This window comes from Coenobita brevimanus, chromosome 61 (assembly GCF_032717465.1).
Source record: "Coenobita brevimanus isolate Jiangsu-jjx chromosome 61, ASM3271746v2, whole genome shotgun sequence".
Lineage (NCBI taxonomy): Eukaryota > Metazoa > Arthropoda > Malacostraca > Decapoda > Coenobitidae > Coenobita > Coenobita brevimanus.
Window position 1 is genome coordinate 32036394 of NC_137014.1, and position 27173 is coordinate 32063566.

At 42.2% G+C, this 27173-nt stretch overlaps 1 protein-coding gene across 1 annotated transcript in view; it reads left to right on the forward strand.

Moving 5' to 3' along the window:
- The first annotated feature begins 688 nt into the window (after positions 1-688).
- The window catches only part of LOC145403635 (uncharacterized), a 75310-nt gene continuing 48825 nt past the window's right edge, over positions 689-27173 (forward strand). Inside the window, exon 1 of the mRNA XM_080275313.1 lies at positions 689-853. Within this exon, the coding sequence (XP_080131439.1) occupies positions 719-853 (135 nt within the window). The 5' untranslated portion in view covers positions 689-718. The remainder of the gene's footprint in view (positions 854-27173) is intronic.

The window sequence follows — 27173 nt, forward strand, 5'->3', positions numbered from 1 at the left end:
CGATCGATCGATCGATAGATAGATAGATGTGTGTGTGTGTGTGTGTGTGTGTGTGTGTGTGTGTGTGTGTGTGTGTGTGTGTGTGTGAGAGAGAGAGAGAGAGGGAGATGACACATCTAACTTTTTCATTTTGAAACTTTTCCCCTAACCTGAAGAAAATGGTCTGCATATTGCAAGAATAAATTTCAAGGATAGGTCACAGGATTTAATACGATTGCTCAATGCCCATTTTGGCCAGGTATATATGTGTCTTCCTTTTACATATAGTACTCCCAGTACTGACATTTGTCTTTCATTGTTTTCTGAATTCCATCTTTGTGTGATGGTCTTGGTGGTGATAACGGTGATGATGATGGAGATGAATCTCCGACTTCTGTCCTCCACTTTCTTGGTTCTCAATCCTACTCCATTCCATCTGTATGAGAGATGGGAACATAATTATAGTTGTTGTTGTAGTGATGATGATGATTCACTGTTTAATTAATTACTAAATTTCAATGTCCCCCATGTTGCAGACGATGTGTGGGGTGCAATAGATTTGCCAAAGATGATGAAATGAAGATAATGATGATGTTAGTGCTAATAATTGTGATGCTGCTGCACCTGCTGCTGCTGCTGATGATGATGATGATGATCATTGACGGCATGATAACTGCTAAATTTTTGTGTCTTCCATGGTACAGGTATTTAGTCTGAGGTGCAATACACCCTGCCAAGGATGAAGAAGTGGGGCCGAGGAGAATACTGGGGTGTGGGCTCTGACTACGACCCTGACTGGCTCCTGACACCGACGCAGAAGAAGCTGCGGGATGACCTGATAGAGCTGTGCAGGGTTAAGATAAGGCCTCACGCGGTAAGTGACTCGAGGGAGGCAACCGTCTCTTCATTTTTACTTGGTCTGTAATTCTTAATACACATTGATAACTGTAGCCTGGTCTGTTGGAGCTGTGATGTAGTCCTGGCTCTAGGGGGGTGTCTGTGTACTTGTCTCTTTTACAGCCAAGTCTTGCGTTTTCTTGATCTACATCATTAGAGCCTCCAAAAAAGTTTGGGAAGCACTTCCACACCAAGCACGTCTTTTCTTTACAGGCCAGTTTGTGATAAGTCTTTGGCGTCACTTTGCCAAAAAAAAAAAAATCTTACATTTCATGAAATATCAGACCAAGCATCACCTTCAGAATTAAAATTTTCATTTATTTTCCAGGTTGACACATAGACAACACTTTTTCTGTATGACTTACCTGAACAAAATATGTTTTTTAGTGCAAAATGGTCTTATTTAGCTCGACTTTAGTAAAAAACAAAATCGCTTTCAGTTTGAACATCAAGCAAATTTTACTCTCACCTTACTCACTTAATGTTAAAGACAGAGCAACCAAAACTGGTCAAATGTTTCCTTAAATAGTTCTATTATAACTACAGCTAGAGTTTTTTTTTTTTTATTACACGGTATCATATGGTGACAGTGAGGCCTAACATGAAGAGGTTACCCCAACCCCCCAAAAATGCCATTTTTTCCGAAATCAGTAAAATGGCTCTAACACCCTTAATAATTGAGATAACAAGTTAATTTTGGTGTCTACCTATGTGTTTTTGATACCAAGGAATTGATTGGTATCATCATTAGTCTATCTGGGTTATGTTCTGATTGTATAATTTCGCAACAGTTGCCAAATATCATGATTAAGGCAGTAAATTGTACAGGTTTAAACTTGTGAATTTAACAATGGAATCTCTGCTCCATTTAAAATCTTCCTATAATGAGACATGAGTGTATTCCACTCAGTATTTCAATCAGTGTAGAAGATTATAGCCAATACCGGTACTCACAATTTGCATATCCCTACTGATATCAAAGCCGCAACACTTCAGCTTTTCTTCTGGCAATTCGGTAACACTTAGGGTGAAGACCTCAAACCTCAGTGACTAATAAACTACACTGTACAAAGCACACTACTTCTTACTGTTCAGATGATTATTAATTCATTTGTTTCCATTAGATAGCATGTATAACTAAATAACCCCAACAATATTCTAACCTGCTGGACTTTTGCAATCATCCCTCTTGCACTACAGAATTTGACACACTTGACAGCAGCAGCCTTGCAAGGACAAGTTGATGTGGCACACTTGGTGCATGAACAGACAACTGTCCAGTGAGATTCCAGGGTCTTCCAAGATGTGGAAGGTATTAAATATTCATTCTCATGCCTGAAGCCGAAGTCTTCTGGCTTTAATGAGATCTTGTATTCTTGATGAATTTCTAGTGTATGCCTAATTGTGTAAGCATTATAGAATGCATGCTTTATGTGTTGAAGAAGGCCTTGACTGGTCGGAGGCAGGTTCTGATGAGATCTCCCCTTTTCATGGTGAAAGATTTCAGTCCTTAACTCCAAGAAATTCTTTGACTCACTTCTAGACGTTAAAACTTTTGCTAAATAGCATTCAGCATCCTGCAGTGTAGATTGAGATAAGGTAGCAGTTTGCCCGAAGTGATTTAACAACTTCTCCGGCTGAGCTTTCAATGCAGTCTTTTTAGTGCTGACTTTGCTTGTGATGTAAAATGGCTCTAACACCCTAAATAACTGAGATAGCAAGGCTGTGTACAGCCGGAAGAACTGCACAGAGGTGACTTCCAAGGCACTCAAACATAGTATGGAGTGGCACATACCGGGTTGTATCTCCAACGCCAGCTCGAACCAACAACTCCTGGATGTTGTATAACTAAAAAACAGGCATGTGGTATAAAAGGGCAACAATGACATCTGTGTCATTAGAAAGAGCAATGCATACTGTGTGCCCATTCTTCAGGGAGTCCAAAACATGGAGGACTAGGCGAATGTCTGCTTCCTCAAATGTTGGTTGAAGGTGAACAAGAGTATTCTCCTCCCCTTGGATAATGATGATACACTGGTGTTGCTCATCCTCCCTAGTGACTTGTCCAGATACAATGGGATGCTGCCCAGGGACAATGTTGGAACGAAGATGCTGATAGATCAGTTTTTCAATGGGAAGTTTGTTGCTATTTGATGGCCAAAAAGTTACCGTGTCCTTTGGTAGTGGAGAACATGGGTCAATTGAACTGTATTCATTGGGTAGGCTACTTTATCAGTGCGTGTTTCCCTCTCACCGTACTTTACAGAGGGCTCTTGAGAATACATGTCAAGGACCTAGTCAGCGTCCAAACTGACGATATATGGCTGAAAATGACATGAAATTGTCCAGGCGGTCACTGAATTTGGAGAGCTTGGTGAGATTAATCTTTCGAATGGTAGCCATGACATCTATGATGAAGGAAGCATTGACATGATGGCTATAGTTGTAGTTTTCAGCTTTAAAATGAGCCTCCAGTTCCTTCAGTAACAAACTCTTTTCAGGCTTTGTCATCATTCCTTCTGCATCAAGCAATAATGGAGGTGGAACAACATCTGTGGTAAAGCCACGCTCACTTGCTATTTCAGTGTTCCATTCTGCTATACTTATCTCCTTCACTGTCTTTTTTATTGTTTTTAGTGGTTTGTTTTGGATGGTTTTCATTGTTTTCAAATTAGCACGATGAATGCTGTAACTTATCCTGGTCTTTTTCTTGAGAAAACTCTCTTTCCTAAATTTCAGGTACTTGTCTTTTCCTTTGATGAATGCATACAGGACATCATTTCTGATCTCACTGGACATGACCACTTTTGCCACAAAATTTTGCAAGATTGGAGAAGCATGAACAGACAGAGGGGATCCCTTCTCTTCAACATATTTCATCATATCTTGAATTTGTGACTCTCTACGGTCTGTGTTCACTTGAGATAATTGATGATGGTTGTATGTATCGTGGGTTTTCTCCATCACATTTGTATATTGGCGATATAAATTCTTCACCGCCATCATCTCATGGTAAATCAAGTCCCACTGAGCCATATATTGTTTTTGCTTGGCATGCCCAATGACCCCATCACTGCACTTGGATGAAAGGTTAATACTTTGTTCCAGTTTCTGATCTCCCCCAGCTGCCGTGAATCGACCATGTTTCTCTTTGATTGAAATATTGCCCCCAACAAAGTTCTCATACACTGATGGTGCTGTTTCAGGAAGGCGCCGCATGTCTTTTGGGTAGAGAGAACACCATCGCAAGTAATTGGTGGAATCAAATGCAGGAAACAGGTGCAAAGCACGTTGGACTGCATCCAGGCGCAGTTCCCATATTCCTTCCCTATCAGCTCCCAAAAGGTCATGGACTGTTGCCATCATCTCCAGAAAATATGTCCAGAACTTGAAATTTTCAGTGGATTCAGAGCACGTTTTGACGAAGCTGTTTAGATCTTCTACCGCCTTGCCTGATGCTTCTCCAGTCTCAGCCAAATACCTTTGACTATCAGTGACATATTTGCTCATAAGAGCAGACTTAAGTTTTGCTAAGATAGCAAGCTCTGGTGCATAAGAAAAGAGATGAAAAACATACTGAAATGGCCTGTTCTACCTAGTGGCTAAGAAAAAAAAAATCACACTTAGTTAGAACACAGTTATTCAGTTTTTCATTGAATAACTATGACAATACTACATTCTAATGCTAGGCAGCTCCTAGAAGAGTAGCTAACCCACTAGAATGAGATAAGGACAGCAAAGAAGAAGGTTCTCCCCCGTCCCCTAAACCCTCCAGCCGAAGCCGGCAGGAAAAGAAAGAACACCACGCAGTATGGGAAAACTGGCGTGGACATTTTACAGGAAAGTGTGAAAGGAGAATAGAGACTATCATAGTGTAACCTAAAAAGGAAAAAGAATGAATTAGTATTGGTTATAAGATTTCTTTTTCTTTATCCACCACCCCTTATTTATCATATGCTTATCTAGCCTATACTTGAAACTCTCAATGGAAGGGGCAGCAACTACTTTACTAGGTAGCTTATTCCATTCGTCTACTACTCTATTACCAAACCAATTTTTACCCATTTCCTTACTGAAACGGAATGTTTCTAGTTTGAAACCATTACTTCTAGTTCTATCCTGTATGCTTATTTTAAGTACCTTGCTAATATCTCCCTTATATATATCCTTCATCCACTTAAAAACCTCAATTAAGTCTCCGCTTAATCTACGCCTCTCTAGCGAGTGCAGACTGTCTTTTTATCTGTCTTCATATGACAGGTTGCAAACATCATGTATCATTTTTGTCATTCTTCTCTGTACGTTTTCTAACGAGTTAATATCCATTCTATAGTAAGGACACCAAAACTGTACTGCGTAGTCTAAATGTGGCCTTACTCATGCTAGATAAAGTTGCAGTATTACTTTTGATGACCTATTGCTCGCGCGTCTCGAAATAAATCTTAGGACCCTATTTGCTTTATTTCAGGCATTAATACACTGTTGCCATGGTTTGAGGTCGTTACTAAGCATAACTCCTAGATCTCTCTCGCATTCCGATTTGCTAATTTCTATGTTATCTATGCTGTATTTAGTGTCTCCAATGGTCTTGACTATGTTAAGTACTTTACATTTTTCAACGATAAATTCCATTTGCCAAGTTTTAGACCATTTGGACAATATAATTATCGAGGTCCTTTTGTAAGTTATGGCAATCGTCAGTCGAGTTAATGATTCGCTCTATTTTTGTGTCATCGGCAGATTGCTAATACTGCTAGTGATTTCTAAGTCGATGATATATATATATATATATATATATATATATATATATATATATATATATATATATATATATATATATATATATATATATATTGATTAATAAGGAACCAACTACTGAACCCTGTTGTACACCGCTAGTTACTAATCCTCAATCCGACTTACCGTAGTTCCATTCATTAATAAGCTCTGCTTTCGTCCTTTCAGCCAGGGTTCTAGCCATTTTAAGATATCGCCGTCTGTACCGCGTGCTCGAACCTTTCTAACTAATGTTTCGTGTGGGACCCCATCAAAAGCTTTATTAAAGTCCCGATAAATAATACCGTAAGCTTTTTCGCTATCTACTGCCTCATAGACCTCCGAGAAGAGAACAAGTTTGTGAGGCAGGATCGTCCTTGCCTGAATCCGTGCTGACTTTCATTTATATGATTAAATCTTTCTAAGTGTTCTCTAATCTTATTTGCCAAAATTGACTCTAGCATTTTTATTATTATTGATGTTAGACTTATCGGACGATAATTCGACGCAGCTGCTTTATCACCCTTTTTAAAAATGGGCACTAAGTTTGCAGTCTTCCACGCCTCTCAAACTTCTCCTGAAATTAAAGAGTCATTAAATAACGTTAAAAGTGGCTGACATAATTCTTCTTTGGCTCTTTTATAATTGTTGCATATATATCGTCCAGACCTGGTGATTTGTGAAGTTTTAACTTTTTCTTTTTCTTAGTACGTCTTCTTTACTAATGGTTATTTTACTAAGTATATTTTCCGTATTATCGTTGTAAATATTTGCTGCTTGAGGGACCAGGTCTAGATTTTCCTTGTTAAATATTGATATGAAATAATTATTTAGTATGGAGCACATTTCTTTATCTTCACTGGTAATGTCACCTGATTCTGTTCTGAGAGGTCCCATCCTATCTTTATTTTTTGTACGGCACATTTGGTAAAAACCCTTGGGAGTTTTCTTTCGATTCATAGCAACCTTAATTTCATAACTTCTCTTTGCTTTCCGTATCTCTCTCTTTACTTCTCTGTTCAAAATCGCGTACCGGTTACATAAGTGTTCCTCTCCACGTTTTATTTATTAAATATATTCCTTTCCTTTGACCTATGAGAGATTTTAATCTATTGTTTAACCATCTTGGTTCTGAATTATTCATTCTAAATGTTTTGAAGGCATATATCTATCTTGGCCTCAGTGTATTATATTTAGTAACTCGTTATATTTCTCACTGGTTGAGCGGCTGCATGATACTGGATCTGAGTTAATTCCCGTCACCTGAACTACACTCCCACTTATGACCTGACCTTCCTCAGAGTCCTGGCGTACATTCCCACCCGTTTCCTTCCCCTCACCAAATACCTGGAGTTCCCCACTGTCATGGCACTCCCTACAGTAGCTAGTCTCCCTATGGAATACAGTTCTAAAATATGCTCTTAATCCATCAAAATCTCCTAGACGAAAATTAGGAACGGTGGAGGGATTTTCAGTGGAACAGACATCCCAAATAAATTGAACTTAATTTCTTCATGATTGCTATTACCAAGTCATCCACCAACCTCTATATCACTAATGATATTTTCTTTATTAGCTAAAACCAAATTATATTATTACCTCTGGAGGGCTCCTTGATATACTGATAGAGGAAATTATCCTGTACTATATCTAGAAATTCCTCTGACTGCATCCCCTGTCTGATTTCGCTAATCAGTCCTTAGCAGATTAAGATCTCCTACAAGTATTACTAAGCTGGACTGTGGCGCTTTCCTAATTTCCTCCCAAAGGTATTTACTATCTGCTCTACTTAATTTTGGAGATCTGTAAACAGCTCCTAAGACTAATTTCTCCCTGTTGTTACTGAATTCAACCCAGACACTTTCGGTGTCTCTATTTACTGTAATGTCTGCTTTACTGTAACAGTGTAATGAATCCTTTACATAAATAGCTACCCCGCCCCCCTTTCTTCACAGACGATTTGACACAAAAATATTATACCTCTTTATCTGATATTCTGCTAAAATTTCTTGATTGTCTGTATTCATCCAAGTTTCACTACTAATGGTAATGTCTGTTACACATTTAAGTCCTCAGTTCATCCATTTTATTTCATAAACTCCTGCTGTTTGTGTAGTACATTTTCAGGTTATTACGAGTAATTATATCTCTACCTTGAGACTTATATACTTTTTTAAATTTTGTTAATAACCGGGAAACTCTTTATTTTACTAATATATTTTTTGTACTATCACTTATCGCCCCTCCATCATCGCTTGTTCTTTCCTCAATCATCGCCTGCTCATTTTGAGATGCCTGAGTGGATATTTCTACACTGATGGTTAAGCTGTTGTTCTTACTTTTGCATGTCTTGATGCATCTCTCCAAACCTGATGATAATGATTTCTGAGAGTAGTTGCTGCAAGTTCCTGTACAACTAATGCTCAACATCGAAAAAAAAAAAACTCTAACTCCCTGCCTATCATTCCAGCTAAAACCATAACTCCCTGCATACTGAGACGAGTCCCATCCCAACTATACATGGAACTCCGTTCATAAAACCGGTCCTAGCTGTCTATGAAAGGTATTGCATTATCTTTGCAATACCTTTCAATTAAAACCTATTGCCCTGCTCAACCACTCCCTCCCAATCCCCCTCCTACGCAAAATACCGCGTACTACACGGGTCCCTCCCCTCTCCCTAACTGTCTCCAACATTACCTTGTACTGCTGCCACAGTACCTCACTCTTACACCTACTAATATCATTGCCTCCTACACTGAGGCACGCAGTGGGTTTATCTCCACTATCCTTCACGATATTTGATATTTTTTCCATCACATCCTGGCCCCGGGAAGACACAAAATTAACTGTGTCAGTTATTTTGGATGTTAGAGCCATTTTACTGATTTCGGAAAAAATGGCATTTGGGGGGGTAGGGGTAACTTTTCTTTATGTTAGGCCTCACTGTCACCATATGATACCTTGTAAAAAAAAAAAAAAAAAAAAAACTCTAGTTGTACTTATAAGAGAACTATTTAAGGAAACTTTTAACCAATTTTGGTTGCTCTGTCTTTAATATTGAGTGTTGTGGTATTAAAGTTTGTTTGATGTTCAAACTGAAAGCAAATTTTATAATCCAATTCGAGCTATATAAGACCCTATTGCGCTGAAAAACATTTTGTGTAGGTAAGTCATACAGAAAATGTGTTGTCTATGTGTTAACCTGGAAAATAAATGTAAATTTCAATTCTAAAGGTAATGCTTGGTCTGATATTCCATGAAATGTAAGATTTCCTTTTTTGGCAAAATGACGTCAAAGAATTATCATAAAGTGGCCTGTACAGAAAAAAACGTACTTGGTGTGGAAGTGTTACCCAAACTTTTTTGGAGGCTCTAATGATGTGGATTAAGAAAATATCAGATTTGGCTATAAAAGAGACATGTACACAGACACCCCTGTAAAGCCTGCACCGATGGGGAAAGGCAAGACCTCGCACAGTTAGTGGCTCTGGGACGCCTATGGTCTGTCCACTTTAACTTGGCTTGCATGTGTCCCCATACTCTGTGCACATTAATTTGGTCTTAAATTATCCCTACATTTTATCCACTTCAACCTGGCGCAATACTGTCACTATACTCTGTTCACCTTTACCTGATCTAAAGTTGCCAGTACTCTCAATTCACTTCCAAAGTTCCACTCCCCTCTCCCACTCTCATTTATTTTTCTATCACAGTTTCCCACTTTTATTCACCTTTAGTAACACTCAAACTCTCACTTATACACATATTCGTATTCTCACAGTCACACCTTTTTATTTACTCTCACCTTCTCGCAAACATTTTCACTCTGACATTTATTTACTCTTACTTTTCCCCACCTTCACGGTCTCCCATTCACACTTGATTATTTGCACTCAAGTGTACTTAGTCTCACATTCAGTCAAACTAATTCTCCCTCACACTTACATTATAGGTCATTTTCACATATACGTGTAAGTGTACTCACTCACAGTTTGTCACTCTCATGCTCTTTCACACATATTTAATCACATGCCCACACACTCATTCAAGCCTCCTCTTTTCTTAGTACTAGATGGAGCCTGTTAAGTTATTGTAACCTCTGGCTCATGCGAAACGCGAACCGAGTGGACTGAAGACTGAAGTTGTCCTCCTGCAGTCTTCCACCCTCCTTTTGGGGGATAGCGAGGGAGTTGAGGGACGTTTTTGTAGCCAGTTTGGAGTTACCTAATCTAACCAGAGTGCTGCTTCCTACCTTATATGATACAGCCGCAAGCACCTGTGGCCTACCTCATATGAGTGGGAATTACAACAAATCATCACGAAGTTCCTGGAAGTAGCAGCGTCATGGACACTTTATGGTCCCTTTGGGTGACGCTTATCCATATCCACCCCATAGCTTATTACCAGATGTTCAGTAACATCAGCTGCTATGAAGAGAAGTTACTCACTTCATAACAAGTTTACCACGACATAATCATCCCCAAAAGGGCAGCTATAGTTCAGTGCTGTAAAGAATTACTTACAGTCATGTACAAAGTCACTAGGAGATGATGGAAATGAAATATGGTGGAAAAAGAAGCATGTAAGAGTAGTGTGCCATTCATGTATGGAAGAAAATAATGCTAACTGGCAAACCATCCGTCACAAGGGGTGGGCACCCACCACCTCTCTTAGCAACTAATTTGTTAAGTAACACCAAAACAAAACGTGTCATTATGAGTGATCCATCTCGCTCGTCTTTTCCTCACCAACCTTCCCACCACCATGCCCTAAGGGAGTGCTTTAGGAGCTACCATGCACTCCAGAACTTCTAGACCACTGATAAACAGACAAACAAGAAGAGCAAAGAGAGAACAGACTGAGTGGGTGACTGACAGATGTACAGACTAAATATATAAATAAATATATTAATAAATATATATTCAGTAATCCCTTTAATATCCGAACACCCACTAACCAGACACCCCACAACCCAGACATTTGGGGCCTGGGCCTTCCGAACCCAAAAATGGCCAAAAAATTAAAAATATCCAAAAAAAATCTTAATTTTTTTCTACCCGTAATTTGAACTTGGCGTGCAGCGCCGAACAGCTGTGTTTATGCGCGGCCACCGGCCCCCTGCTGTTCCTCCCCTTACCCTAGTTACTGCCTAACTACCATCGTGAGTAGATGCTCCTTGCAATGGATGTCGCAAATGTTCGTTTTTGTGAATAAACAGTGAATAAACTGCAATACCTCACCACTAGACCACATGGGAATTTACAGTGTTGTGCAGTGTTAGGAAATTAGAATTTAGAGTGCACCAGTCGAGCAGGGCAGTACTCCCGAGGTGGATGGAAAGCTGATGACAGGGAGTGCTGGAGCTCCCGTTTCATCAGCCCTCAGGACTAGTTCCTGACCATCCCCCTTTGCTGAACTTTTTCAGTGTCTCAGTTACACAGAGAGTAGGCCAGCATGCTCTCCAGTACAAATTTCTCTATCTATCTTCACCAAACTACATGCACAGTACACACTACACTTCCTATTCAAAATTAACCAAAAATGGCGTCGATTCACCCAGCCTCGGAGTCCCCAGGGGGGGGGACCATAAATGCCCCCGCCATCTGCCCCCTCTCCAGGTGACGACTCGAGGTGCCTGGAACCACTGTCTGACTCTCTTCTTCTTCATTTCTGCAACATTCATGCCTTCATCTAACTTTCGCTCTGTTGAGCACCACCTCTCCTCCTCTAAACCTCACCTTCTTTTTCTAACGGAGACTCAGCTGTCTGAGGCAACTGACAGTAAACCCTTTTCTGTATCCTCCTACTTTCTCTATACTCATTTCAAAGCCAAAGGTGGCTGTTGTGTATACATACGCAACGACTTATCTTGCTCTCGTGTTCCTGAACTTGATTCTTCTGAATTCTCCACTCTCTGGCTTCGGCTTTCCTGTCATTCCCTGACTAAATATATCTGTGCTGTTTACTTATCCCCTAATTCTACTGACTATCAAAAATTCTTCGACTATCTTACTTCTACGATGGAACACATTCTGTCCATTTCTCCTTTCTCTGAAATCTCCATTCTTGGAGATTTCAATGTTCCTACCACCTTTGGCTCTCCTCTCCTTTCACGGATCCACCTGGTGAACAAGCCTACATCTTTTCTATCCTTAATGACCTAGAGCAGCTTGTACAGCACCCTATCCGTATCCCTGACCGCCTTGGAGAGAGCTCCAACATACTTGACCTCTTCCTCACAACTAATCCTTCTGCTTACTCTGTTAATCTTTTCTCTCCGTTGGGCTCCTCCGATCACAACCTTATTACCTTAACCTGTCCTATCGCTCCAGTACGGCCTGGGACCCTCCAGGGAAACGTCGTGCCTCTGGCATTTTGGAGCTGCGGACTGGGAGGCCATCAGGCAGTACTTCTTTGATTTTCCCTGGAATGATTATTGCTTCCATGGCCGGGAGCCATCTGAGTGTGCCTTGCGCATTACGGAGGTTATTCTCTCGGGCATGGAAGCATACATTCCTTTCTCATATCCTTTGACTAACGCAAGAAAGCCATGGTTTAATCACGCTTGTTCTAATGCTGTCCGCAACAAGGAGAAGGCCTACAAAAGGTACCGGAGCCAACCCACCCCTGAATCACATAATCTTTACGTTTCTGCCCGGAATCGTGCTAAGTCTGTTCTTCGCTCTACTAAAAATAATTTCATCCATACTAAATGCTCTCAACTCTCCAACTCGAATTCTTCTCGCTCCTTCTGGCACCTTGCCAAAAATCTTTCTAACAACTTTACCTCATCATCCTTACCTCCTCTTTTCTACTCTGATGGGTCTGTAGCTATTTCTTCTACTGATAAAGCAGATCTCTTCGCACAGACTTTCTCCTCCAATTCCACCTTAGACGATTCCGGTGCTGTTCCTCCATCACTTCCCCCGTCTGACTTCCTCATGGCTGACATTAAAATTTCTTCAGTTGATGTATTTTCTGCCATTACTGGCCTCAGTACTAACAAGGCATATGGGCCTGATGGGGTCCCTCCTGTTGTTCTCAAAAACTGTGCTTCTGTGCTTACACCCTGCCTAGGCAAACTATTTCGCCTTTGTCTGTCAACTTGTACCTTTCCTTCTTGCTGGAAGTTTGCTCTCATTCAGCCAGTCCCAAAGAAGGGTGACCACTCCCAACCCTCCAACTATCGTCCAATTGCTTTAACGTCCTGTATTTCAAAAGTTTTCGAGTCAATTCTTAATAAAAAAATTTTAAGGCATCTTTCCTATCACAACCTTTCCGATCGTCAGTATGGGTTCCGTCAGGGACGCTCCACTGGCGATCTTCTCACCTACCTTTCAGACTCCTGGTCATCCTCCTTTCGGGACTTTGGCGAAAGCTTTGCCATTGCACTTGACATCTCAAAGGCTTTCGATCGAGTCTGGCATAAATCTTTAATTTCCAAACTGCCCTCCTACGGTTTCTATCCTTCTATCTGTGCCTTCATCGCTAGCTTCCTTTCTGGTCGTTCTATAGCCGCTGTCGTAGACGGCCATCGTTCTTTCTCCTCTAGATCTATCAACAGTGGTGTTCCTCAGGGCTCTGTCCTATCACCAACTCTCTTCCTTTTATTCATCAATGATCTTCTAACCTGTACATCTAACCCTATCCACTCATACGCTGATGACTCCACCCTTCACCTTTCCATTCGGTTCCTGCAACGCCCATCTCAACAGTTACTTCAAGAAACAAGGGATGAGGCTATGGCACACCTAATGTCTGATTTGGCTCATATCTCTGACTGGGGTAAAAATAATATGGTTGTCTTTAATGCATCTAAGACTCAGTTCTTACACCTATCAACCCGACAAAATCTTCCACAGGTATACCCACTAATGTTTAATAATATTCAGATTAATCCTGCATCATCCTTGAACATGCTTGGGGTTTCATTTACTCGGGACTTATCTTGGAAAGATCATATTACATCTCTTGTAAAATCTGCTTCCAAGAGATTGGGTGTGCTAAGCCGACTCCGCTCTTTCTTTACCCCTGCACAATTGTTGACTCTATACAGGGGTTTTATCCGCCCCTGTGTGGAGTACAACTCTCATGTGTGGGGAGGCTCCCCACATACAGCTCTTCTCAATAGGGTGGAGTCAAAGGCTTTTCATCTCATTAACTCTCCTCCTCTTACTGACTCCCTTCAACCTCTGTCTCTTCGCCGCACTGTTGCATCTTTATCTCTTTTCTATCGCTACTTTAATGGTCACTGCCCCTCTGAACTGTCTGCTTGCATTCCTCCACCTCTACGACGGGCGCGTAGCACCCGTCTAGCAGCAAACTCTCATCCCTTTTCTGTCCAACTCTCTAATGCAAGAGTTAACCGTTACTCCCAGTCTTTCATTTATGGAACAGGTCAGCTCTGGAACTGTCTCCCTCTGTCTGTATTTCCTCCTGCCTATGATCTCCAGTCTTTCAAACGTAGTGTGTCCAGGCATCTCAAAATGATTGGATCTTGAATTTGGCTCTCTATTGTATTTTGTTTTTCTCTTGGAGGGAACTGTTACTGCGGGCTCATGGCCTTTGGTTCCTTCTTCCTCGCATAAAAAAAAAAAAAAAAAAAAAAAAAAAATGATTAAGTGTGGAATGCAAACTGGTGGTGGAAACTGGCGGTTGAAACTGGCATGGCGCAATTAAGAAGAGAAAGTGTGGTGTTAAACAATTATAACTAACAGTGCAATGAATTAAGTGCAGCACAACACTGGACTACTGTACGTGCTTCAAGAGCATTTTCACAACTGCCAGAGCCTTAGAGGAGGCGGCCACAGATGTGCTGTAAGTACCCTGTACACTGCTAAATATTCCATACTCACTTCTAATTCCTCATTCTCTGGTTCCTTTTCATTTAGTTTATGCTTTATGTTCCTTATTTGTGTGAATAGGGTCTTAAACAGATGCTATGCATGTCGGGTAGGGAGTTATTTAGGTGGCTTTCAAAGTTAAGCTGGATTAGTGTCCATAACTACCAGTCCAGGAGGTAGGGTCCCAGTATCCAGACATACCCACTTTCCGGACATGCCTTGGCCTCTATTACATCGAATATATATATATATATATATATATATATATATATATATATATATATATATATATATATGAATAAAGTAATCTGATTACCAAGTTAGAGAATAGAATTAGGATCCTTCATTGTGTATGGTAATAAGCATAGTTTTCATAGCAAGCATAAATAGTTCAGTTAGGGGACTAGATAATTAGTTATAAATTTTTCATTTATGTAAGTAAGTAGCTAATTTTTAGTCTCAGGTAAGAACCACACCAAAGAAAATGTAGTGAAGAGGTATTGAAATGCTAAAGTAATAAGAACTGAGAAAAAGTGTACAAACAAGCCGGTAGGCGACGATGGCCTGCTCTAAGTGGACTAAGCTTTGTCAGGAACTGGAAGTGAGTTTTGACACTAAAAGTCATTTATGGAGGTACTCTAGTGAAACATTCCACCCTGGCTTAATAATATTCAGAGCTTTAGGATTTTGTGTGAGCAAGGTTGTAATTTTAGCACTTTTCATATTTTCTGCACTTGATGACCTTTGACCCTTGGCCTCGTGGATATAGGTCATACCTGTACAAAGCACAGTTGTAGTACTCATGAATGTCTATAAGCATGCAAAGTTTCATTCGATTCCATCCCCTGTATTGTGAACGTAGGGAACTTCAAATTCGCAGAATTACCCACCAGAGATACAACCTGTAGATGGTGCTGCCAGTGACTGAAAGTGAGTTTTGACACTATATGTTATTTTTGTTTGGAGGCACTCCAGTGCAACATTCCACCCAAGAATCATATCCCTGGCTTAATTATCTTCGAAGCCTTAGCACTCCATGAGCACAGTTGTGATTTTAGCTGTTTTCACTGTTTTCGTGTTTGATGACCTTTGACCCCTGACCTGGCCAATGTAGCATATATGTGCACAAAAAGTTGTAGTATTAGTCAATGTCTATAAGCATGCAAACTTTCAATCAATTCCATCAAGCCACTGAGGAACAAGGGGTGCATTTTTGAAAACCGGCACTGGATGCTGGAGACTCTGAGGCCATCTTCGCAGGGTTGCCACTTGAAAACTAGAGGAGAGAGAGGAAAAATGGAAGGAACACTTCCGAAAGGGAATGACCTCAAGATTATGCCTAAAGACTTGCTGCGCCCATTAGTATTGCTTCTACCGCTCAACACGTGAAAAGTATGAAAAATGCGGGTTTTCGGCCGCTGCTAGGCGATGAGTAGTTGCCTAGCAACCAAAATCTTGTGGACACAACTAGGTCATGGGCTGGTCAGTGTGTCCAAGTTTGGTCGGAATCGGTTAATTCTGAAGGGTAGAAGTGCCTGCCACAATTAATCAAGAAAAAAGAATACAAGGAAGAAAGAAAACGCGACTAACAATAAGGGCAGCATGGAGCTGGCCAGTAGGTTAACTATTGTACGTAGAGAAAAAAAAGCTATGATAAGTGACAAAGTTACTGACTTTTCCACCCATGCCTGAGTACAGTGTACCCTATGAGAATTGCTTTATGTAGGGAGATAGGTAGATATGTTTACCAGATTAAGTAAAATGCAGTAGAAAGTAACAGTGAGTAATAGAAGCCTTACTAGGCTGGGGGGAAAAATTATCACTTAAGTGGCAGTACTAGACTCCCACTTGTCCCCTTCACCCGACGAGTAATAGATGCAGGCATATTTCAGGTAGGCTGGTGAATAACGTGGTTGTCATAAAAAAAAAAAAAAAAAAAAAAAAAACAGTAGACACTTACATCAAGTGGTACTAATAACTTACACCGAGTAAGTAGGAAGACTTTTTAAAAATATGAAACAGGTGGCAATCCCAATCTCACCCACCCCCCGTCTTTGATCAGTTTCTCTCTTCCTACTTTCCTCCAGTTTTTCAGCCTTCATATCTGAGGTTGATGATTCATGTGGTTAGCAGACTAAAGAAAACAGTAGACACACTATGTGGTATTAACGAATTAGGCTGTGTAAGAAGATAAAAAATATGAAGGTGATGGTAAAGAATAGAAAAAAAATATGAAGTTGGTGGCAGTAGCAATTCCAATCGTTAACCTGTTTCCTTGACGCCGTTTTCCTCCATCGTGCCTCTACTCTATTTCGCTTCCTTCCTTCTTCCTTTTTCTCCCTAATTTATCATCATGTCCGGTGGTGTGGCTAGACTGTTGCGTGCACGGATGAGCGGTGTGGAAGAATAGGAGAGGCGGGGAAGATATGGGGTTAGCAGGTGTAAACATGGGGTAGAGAATAAGGGGATGTAAAGTGGGTGCGAGGTGGCAAGTGGTGGTGTGGCGATTCTTTGTCGTGGCCTTGACTGGCTTCGAGCGGTAGTGGGTAAAAAGAGAGAGGACAATCGTGGTGTCATAGGCTATGGATAATTATTGGTGAGCACAAACGTTTGGACTTAGTAGGTATATCTGAGATAGGTTGGTGAATAATTTGGTTACCAGACTAAGAAAACGCATTAGACATTTACTGTACATCATGTGGTAATGATAATTTAGTAAAGAAGTGCTTGGTGAGGGAGGTCACCATCCACTCAGTCGATGTAGTGCAGCTCTCGGGTGCCTGCCCTTTCCTCTTTTCCTTCCCTATTTCCATCCTTCCTCTTCTGTCTTTCTTTCCTTCATTCTGTCCTCTTCTTTCTGTCTACGGGTGACTCTACATTAAGGGACAATCCAAATGGTTTCCTGTACACCAGGAAACGGTTTACTATGCTGGATGGTAACCATATAACCAAATTATGGCACCTGGTGGTTTAGTGGGCAATTAAGGCGCTGCAATCGGATTGAGCGAGTGCTGTTTTATATCCAAGGGATGGTTGGGGTTTATTGCACACGTAATGCCACTCAGGATGAGTGAGGCTGGTCACTTTCATCTTAAATGTCAGGACCAACTTGCCTAGCCGGGGCTCCTGCGCTCCTCATGTGGCAACACTGGATTATATGATGTTGATGATGATGATGATGATGAGATAAAGAAACAGTACGAAGGAGGTGGCAATCCTATCCCCAACCACGCCCTCCATCCTTGACAGATTTTTCCCTTCCTCCTTCTTTCTTTCACTCTCTCGTCCTTCCTTCTCCTCCTCCTACCTTCTTTATCACCGTGACCTTCATGGTGTCTCTTGACGAGCGGTGTGTGGTAAAGGAAATGGTAAAGTGGGAGCACATTTCCCTTTGGGGAAGGTCGGTGGGAATGGTGACGGAGCGAGAAGTGGCGGGTGCAGGGTAGTGGTAGTGGTGCGGTATGATGTGGCCGAGAGAAGAGATGCGAGGTAAATAGTACGGAGAGAGGATGGTGGAGTGGTCATAGGGATAATTAATCATTGTGCCGAACGTTAGGGCTTACTTCAGTAATCACTGTAGGGAGATTTTTTTGCCCCTACTGTATATCCTGTTTCCCCTCCTCTTCTTCCTTTCACGGCCAATGGTACTTTTATTTCTCAAGTTTAGTAAATACAGTTATACGGTTTTCGGAACATAAAAAAAAAAAAATGTTCTAGCTACACACACACACACACACACACACACACACACACACACACATACACAAATCAAATTATATCGAGGTTGGGGACCACATCCTTAACCCAGCCAATATCTCGGCATCCGTGCTGACGTTGCTTTTTTTTTTTTTTTTTTTTTTTTAACGCAGCTAAGTAAATAACTGTTGTCACAATGTTAACAAAGAATTAGGATGTCACTGTAATGATTAAATCCTACTAAGGTGGAATTAGCATGTCACTGTAATGATTAAATCCTACTAAGGTGCAATTATCATGTCACTTGTAATGATTAAATCCAACTAAGGTTCTGTTACGTGAAAAATGAAATATTAATGGGGCACACAAACACACCTTATCACTACGGAGGGGGACCACATCCTCACCCCAGCTCGTCTCTTAACTTCCGAAGCTAATTATGTTTTTTTAATAGCTAGATAAATAATGCAGATCCCACACTGAAGACAACAAATTATGTTGCCATCGGTATGATTACAACAAAGATAAATGTAGTATAAGGTGAAAAAAAAAATCATTAATTAAAAAATTGACGATTCCACGTCCTCCAGGTCAAGCATTATTCCCAAACTTCACCGCATCGCGGGAGGTGAATCGTCGGTTTCCTGCCATAACTGTAATTTCCGACCACAATACCTCCGGGAATGTGTAAATAAAATCATGGGTAGATGAGCCTGTCATTTGCCAACCGATGATGTTCATTTCGTCGACTTTCTCGCGGATCGCTTACTACCATACTGCCGCATCCCAGAGCCTCTTCTGCACACCCCCTGCCGCAGTTACCGGGTTAATAGGCTCTACCACGTGATGGGGTGCCCCTCTAGCACCACAGGCTCGGTTATGAAATAGACTTGCACTGGTGTTTATTTCCCGCGTGCCTCTGGCTACATCAGTCTGTGAATTAAGATGAAAATGTCGCCCCCCCCAAAAAAAAAAAAAAAAAAAGGTTATACATAAGGACTATTGTATCATCAGCTGTTTAGTGGCGGATATAAATAGATAAATTCCATTATGATAAACAACAAAACAGTGAGCAAGGACTTACGAAATCCAATGATGCAATGTTGGGAGCCAGTTATTCTGAATCTTGTGCAAGTAGAGGGTACAGTACATCGGGGACAGGTCTCATCAGTACCCCTGTCCATCCCCTGCCCCGTGATGAGTTTCAAAACATGATGAATTCGATGTTATTACCTCCAGGCAGTCCCTCCTACCTTGTCCTCTTTCACCTGGGGTCTAAACCTGTGACCTTGACCCAGTACCTCCCTCATCCTTCATTTGCTTAATTCGTTCTTTAGCACTCATATCTAACTTAACTTAGGTAACCAATAGCCTTCTGTTATTCCAAGTTTTTCTCCCTTTGTCCTGTTTCTTTCGTGTTTATCCTTCTTTAAACCACATCGCCAAAAACGACTTTAACAGGTCACCCCACCCCCACCCTCCAACCCACATCACTCCCCTCCGTACCGAACGTAAAACGACTAAACTTTCCCTGTTATTCTTCTCCTTGACCATCCCTCCTTCCTCTCTCTTTCCCTTCCTCACCAACTCTGATTTATCTTTTCCTGGCTATCTGATTTTTTACTTAGTTCTACTTCTGCCATCTATAACCTCCTTTCCTTCCTTCTTCTATTTTACATCCCCATCCTTTTCATTCCTTTGTTTTCTCTCCATTATCACTTATTAGTCAGATACCACATCACCGGTTAGGGCACAAATCAACCCGTGACCTGGACTCATACCTCTTGTTGACTTGATTCCTAATTTATTCACTTAATATGTGTTAAGAGTGTAATGCTGTATGGTACTGAGACCTGGACAGTAAAGGAATAGGATATTTGGGAGGCTCAAACGTACAGAAATGACACTGATTAGGTGGATGTGCAGTGCGTCCTTGAATGAGAGGCCTGGGGGGAGAAGGGACTAGGTTTACAATGGAAGAGTTGACATGAAGGATGGGACTGGAGTGTGTTTGTGTTGTGATGAGGAGGGGTAGATTGACATGATTTGGGCATGGGGAGAGGATGAGGGATAACATTTGGGTGGAGAAAGTGAATAGTGTGGACGTTGGGGGTGGGGTTGCGAGAGGCTGACTGAAAAAGACTTGGGGGCGAGGTCATAGACTGTGACCTCAAGGATAAGGAACTGAATAGGGGGCTGCCTGAGATCGAGCAGCAAAAAGAGCTGCCATTGTGTGACCAAGGCCAACGTATGAAAGCATGTTGAAGCCTTTATAAACGAAACGAAACGAACATCTTACCTTCCTAAACACCCTGAACCCAACCTATCCCAACCAAACAACGCTATGCCACATCACCTCATTACTATCTATCTATCTATCTATCTATTGCCAGACGCCTTAATCCCGTAAGGGGTGGCCACAAACAAATCGCCTCCATGTCGCCCTGTCTTCCGCTGTTTAACTGCACTGCTTCCAGCTCAAACTCCCCTCTCTCATGTACCTCTCCACTCCATCCCTCCATCTCATCCTTGGCCTCCCCTTCCCTCTCCCCCCTTCCCCTCACTCACATACACTCTCTTCGTCAGTCTCTCGCTCTCCATCCTCTCCACATGGCCAAACAAACTCAGTGTGTTTCTCCTAACATTTCCTCTCACATCCACATCCACACCACAACGCTTCTTCACATCCTCATTTGTCAGTCTGTCTCTCCATGTGACTCCACAGGCTCCTCCCAAATAATTCATTTCCACTGCTCTCATTCTTGACTTGTGTCCCTCCAGCAAGGTCCAAGCTTCACTTCCATACGTTAGAGTTGGTATCACAATACTGTCATGCAGTAACTTTTTCACTTCTAAGCTCACTTCCCTGTTTCTTATCACTGCTTTCAAGGAACCAGCAACCTTTCTTCCTTGTCGTACCCTTTCAAGCACTTCACCATCTGAACTTCATCCCTTCTCATCACACTACCCAAGTACTTAAATGCACTAACATTTTCCATTTCCTCCTCATCCAACCTCACTGTACATTCACTGACTTCATTTCTCTCGAAGACCATAACTTTCTTCTCCCTGAATTTCACCTTTAGATTCCGTTTCTTACACACTCACCCAAACTCATCCACCAAGCCTTGCAGCTCCCCTTCGTCTTCAAATAACAACAAAGTATCATCTTCAGTTACTTCAACAGACACAACAACAGACACCATACCTTCAAACAAACAAGAAGCAAACACTCTCATCAATCACTTTTCACAAGTCAGCCATCTAAACCCCCATCCCGAAGACCGACGTATCATCCGACGTAAGAGACAGTCCTCCACAAACCCAGACTGTCACCTTTCACTTACAACCAGATTAAGCACATCATTAACAGCCTCAAGCACTCATCTGCCTGTGGACCAGACAACATAAGCAGCATTCACCTTAAACACCTCGGACCACAAGGCATACAAGAACTCACCAACATATCAAACTACAGCTACTCACACAACATAATACCCAACATCTGGAAACATGGCATTATCATCACTATCCCTAACCCCAACAAAGACCCCACGTTACTCTCCTCACATCGCCCCATCACACTCCTCTGCACCCCCTCTAAAGTCACTGAACAACTGGTACTACAACTAGTCACACCTCACATTCCCCTAGCTCAGTCACAACATGGCTTTAGACCACTACACTCCACAAACACCCTTCTTACAGACCTTACACAGAGAGTTTTCGATGGCATGAATTCAGCTAGACCACCACATAGAGCACTCCTAATCACACTAGACATCAGCAAAGCTTTTGATGCCATCCCCCGCCACAGCCTCACAAACAAAATACTCAACACAAACAAGCACAATAACACAAAAAGATGGCTGGCAAACTACTCAGCAGGCAGATGTGCACACGTAACATTTGCCGGTCAGTCTTCTAACGTCAGAAACTTCACAAACGGCGTCCCCCAAGGATCTGTTTTGTCCCCTACATTCTTTAACCTATACATGCACGACATACCCATACCCCACACACCACAGATACACTTAGCTTCCTATGCAGATGATATAACACTTACATGTACGCACCAAAACGCAAACACAGCTGCACACATCATTCAACCTAACCTCAACACACTACACGAATGGTTCACCACAAACAGGCTCAAAATAGCCCCAGCCAAGTCTACAGTGACCCTTCTCACAAACTGGACAGCTGAACACAGTCACATCCCACACCTCACCATAAACAACACTCCCCTACCACACACACACACACACACACACACACACACACACACACACACACACACACACACACACACACACACACACACACACACACACACACACACACACACACACACACACACACACACAAAATCCTTGATGTAACATACAATACATCAAAGTCATTTAAACAACACATCACAAACATTAAAAATAAAATAACACCAAGACTCAATGCTTTGAGGTCACTTGCCCATACAACATTCGGACACAACAAAGAAACCACCACCACAGGATACAAACAACACATACGTTCAGTGATGATTTATGCAAGCCCTGCCTGTGCTTCTAACCTCACCAAAACACACTACAACACTCTACAGACCATACAGAACAAGGCCCTAAAAATAATCACAGGCTGCACAGCTACTACACCCACAGACTACCTACATCAAGAAACCAAAGTCCTCAAAGTCAAGGATCACCTAGACATGAGAGGCACCCAGTTTCTTGCTGCAGCCTCCACAAACCCACAACATCCACTATATTACATGGCAGCACATCCACCCACACCAAGGAACATCAAAACAACACCTGGCACACGATACCATACACAAATACTGTCATCTCTCCCCCCTTGCCCACCTCAGACCAGCTTCCAGAAGCATATCCTCAACCAGATCACTCGCCGCTCCATTCAGACACTTAAAGACAACACACAGCTGCATGCACGGCCTCCTGACATCCACCTTTCTGAATCCTATCTCCCTCGTGAGGACAGGGTCCACCTGGCCAGGCTGAGATGTGGGCACCATCCAGCCCTCTTAAGCTACCAGAAGAGACTGGATGACTCCGTTGCTGATGCCTGTCCAGGATGCAACGCAGCACCCCATACTATTAAACACATTGCACACAATCACCTACGCCAGCAACACAACATACACTCTTTGAGAGCTCTGTGGGAAAGCCCGGTCTCGGCCATGGCCTTCGTAAGGGACTCGGGGCTGTTCGGCCAGACTGCCTAGGGAAACATTACTACTACAACTACAAGCGATGAGGTTATGGCACACCTAATGTCTGACTTGCCTCGTATCTCTGACTGGGGTAAAAATAATCTTGTTTTTAATGCATCAAAGACTCAGTTCTTACACCTATTCATCGATCCATCCGTCTTCCATCCTAGGTTGCCCCATGAGGAGCGTAGGAGTCCGGGGCTAGGCAAGTTGGTCCTGACATTTAAGATGAGAGTGACCAGCTTCACTCATCCCTGAGTGGCATTACGTGAGCAATAAACCTCAACCATCCCTTGGATATAAACCTTCATCGACTCAGTCCGACTGGAGCGCCGCAATTACCCACTATCACCAGGCACCATAATTTGGTTATATGGTTACCGCCCAGCGTAGTAAATGGTTTTCTAGTGTACAGGAAACCATTCGGCTTGTCACTCAGTGTAGAGTCACCCATAAGCAAAAGGAAGAGCAAAGAATGAAAGAAAGAAAGATGCAAGAAGGAGTGTAAAGTCACCGGTAGGCTGAAGGATGAGGAAAGAATGAAGTAAAGAAAGACAGAAGAGGAAGGAAGGAACGGAGGGAGGAGAGGAAAGGGCAGACACCCGAGAGCAGCACTACATCGAGTGACTGGATGGTGAACGCCCTCACCTATCACAATCTTACACCTATTAACCCGACAAAATCTTCCATAGGAGTACCTACAAATGTTTGATAATATCCAGCTCAATCCTGCATCATCCTTGAACATTTCTTGGGGTTTCATTCTCTTGGGAGAAATCTTGGAGAGATCATATTACATCTCTTGTAAAATCTGCTTCCAAGAGATTAGGTGTGCTTAGCCGACCCCGTACCTTCTTTACCCCTGCACAGTTGTTGACTTTATACACGGGTTTTATTCGCCCCTGTGTATAGTACAGCTCTCATGTGTGGGGAGGCTCACCACATACAGCTCATATCAATAGGGTGGAGTCAAAGGCTTTTCCTCTCATTAACTCTCCTCCTCTTACTGGCTCCCTTCAACCTCTGTCTCTTCGCTGCACTGTTGCATCATTAGCTCTTTTCTATCGCTACTTCAATGGTCACTACTCTTCTGAACTGTTTGCTTGCATCCCTCCACCTATACGATGCGTAGCACCCGTCTGGCAATAAACCCTCATCTCTTTTCTGTCCAACTCTCTAATGCAAGAGTTAACCATTACTCCTACTCCTTCATTTATGCAACAAGTCAACTCTGGAACTGTCTCCCTCTGTCTGTATTTCCTTCTTCCTGTTATCTCCAGTCTTTCAATCGCAGTGTGTCCAGCATCTCGAAATGAACGGATCTTGAATTTGGCCCTCTTTTTTTTTTTTCTTTTTTTTTTCTTTTTTTTTAAGGAACGGTTTGTGGCCTCTTGGCGTTCCTTCTTTCTTGCTTAAAAAAAAAAAAAAATCTGCAAACAACAGTGCGGGAGTTTCCACACACTGCCCTCTCTCATTCGGGCCTCTCCAACATCCACTTCCCTCCCTTGTATTTCTTTTATAACCCCATCACACCACCCACAAAACTTTCTCATCCAGCCTGTAATCCTACCTTAACCTAAAGTAACCAATAAAAACTAAGCACATGTAATCATAGCCGTAACTCACGTCCTTCTGTGAGTCTTCACATATTCTTTCCTCTCTCTTTGTTCACCTCACCGTTTTCCATCCTTATTTCACTTAATTCATTTCTTCCTATCTTTCGTCATTTTCAAACTTTGTTCACACTCCCTTCCTCACATGCACCCCATTCTCGAGACTTTGTCGAGCTTTTCGTTTCTCTTTGATTGTTGTGTTTTTTTTTTTTATGTGTCCAACTCTGGGCATAGGGTTCACTGCCTGCTCCCAAGGCCTGTAGTCCTCCTACATACCATACACCTCTACATGTCACACTTCGGCGCTAACAATCACCATCCATATTGAATACATACTAGGGCTGTCTCATACAGGACAGGTGTATTGGTAATAGCATGGGTATTTTTACGACATGGCGGCAAGTTTTCTGGTAGATCAGTAAAGTCTGATATTATGAAATTCAAATCCTTAAACTGTTCCCTGCCCCAGCGGAGATATGAACCTGGGTCCGGTAGGACTGCAGGCCACCTCTCTACCGATTGAGCCAACGCCTGTGTGTGTGTGTGTGTGTGTGTCAGAATGTTGTATAATATAAGAGACATGCAGTTTCTTCCTGTGTGGTTCGGAGCAATGGAAACTGCTCACCCAATCATGCGATATGTATACCGATTTCATTGATATGCACGTATTCTCTTTCCTCCATTTCTGATCGCTTTAATTTTTGGGAGGGGGTGCTGACTCCTCCAAGAATCACTGGGTGGATCACGCTCCCCAAATACCGCATTAAGGATCGGAGTTCGTTGTACAAAATGTACTTAGATATTACAGCCGTATTTGCCCACCATTCACTATGAGCATTATTAAAATGGTAAGGGAGGACTTATCCCCCCAAAAATCATGTCTGGGAAATTGTATGTAGTGGACTGTCCTAGAAAACACACGGTAGCCATGCATGTTAGCGTGAAAATCCTGGATCTCTGGGATAGGATATATGTTAGTCTGTGTACTCGTAATGATAGTAAGTGCCCTATAATCGCCACAAGCTCGCCTCCAACCTGAGTTTGTCTTAGGCACTATAAGCATGGGGAATGACCAAGGACTATCTGAGGACCTAATAACTCCCCGATGTAATAATTCCCCGAATTCTTTCTTCATTGCCTGTAAGCGCTCAGGGGACAGACGACGAGGACGGGCATGCACTGGCAGGCAAGATGTGCAAATGTGATGCTGTATGTCGAATCCTGGGAGATGCTGCCTCTGGAGTGGCAAGCTCAGGGAACTCTTGTAATAAATGGTGATTATCTGTTATTGTTGATACCAATGTGATGTTCAATCTGTTATCATTAGTTTTTGCACCCTGAATTCTGTCATTCGTGGGCGTGTTTAGGACAGTGATGTTGGGTATCAAAAACTATTTTTTTAATAGCTAAGACAGTCATAATCTAAAATAGGCTCATTAACTTCATCAGTTACCAAGGACCATGCAAGTTGTCTATCTATCTATCTATCTATTGCCAGATGCCTCAATCTCGTTCGGGGTGACCACAAACAAATCGCCTCCACGTCACCCTGTCCCTCGCCATTTCACTGCCCTGCTCCCAACTCACCCCCCTCTCTCATATACCTCTCCATCCCATCCCTCCATCTCATCCTCGGCCTCTCCCTCCCTCTCCCCCCCTCCACCTAACTCACATATACTCTCTTCGTCAGTCTTTCACCCTCCATGCTCTCCACATGGCCAAACCACCTCAGTGTATTCCTCCTAACGCTTCCTATCACATTCACATCCACACCACAACTCTCCTTTATATCCTCATTTGTCAGCCTGTCTCTCCATGTGACTCCACAGGCTCCTCTTAAATAACTCATTTCCACTGCTCTCTCTCTTGACTTGTGTCCTTCCAACAACGTCCAAGCTTCACTTCCGTACGTTAGAGTTGGTATCACAGTACTGTCATGTAGTAACTTTTTCACTTCCATGCTCACTTCCCTGTTTCTTATCACTGCTTTCAAGGAACCAGCAACCTTTCTTCCCTGCTGTACCCTTTCACGCACTTCACTCTCCAAACATCCATCCTTACTCATCACACTACCCAAGTACTTAAACGTACTCACATTTTCCATTTCCTCACCATCCAACCTCGCTGTTCATTCAC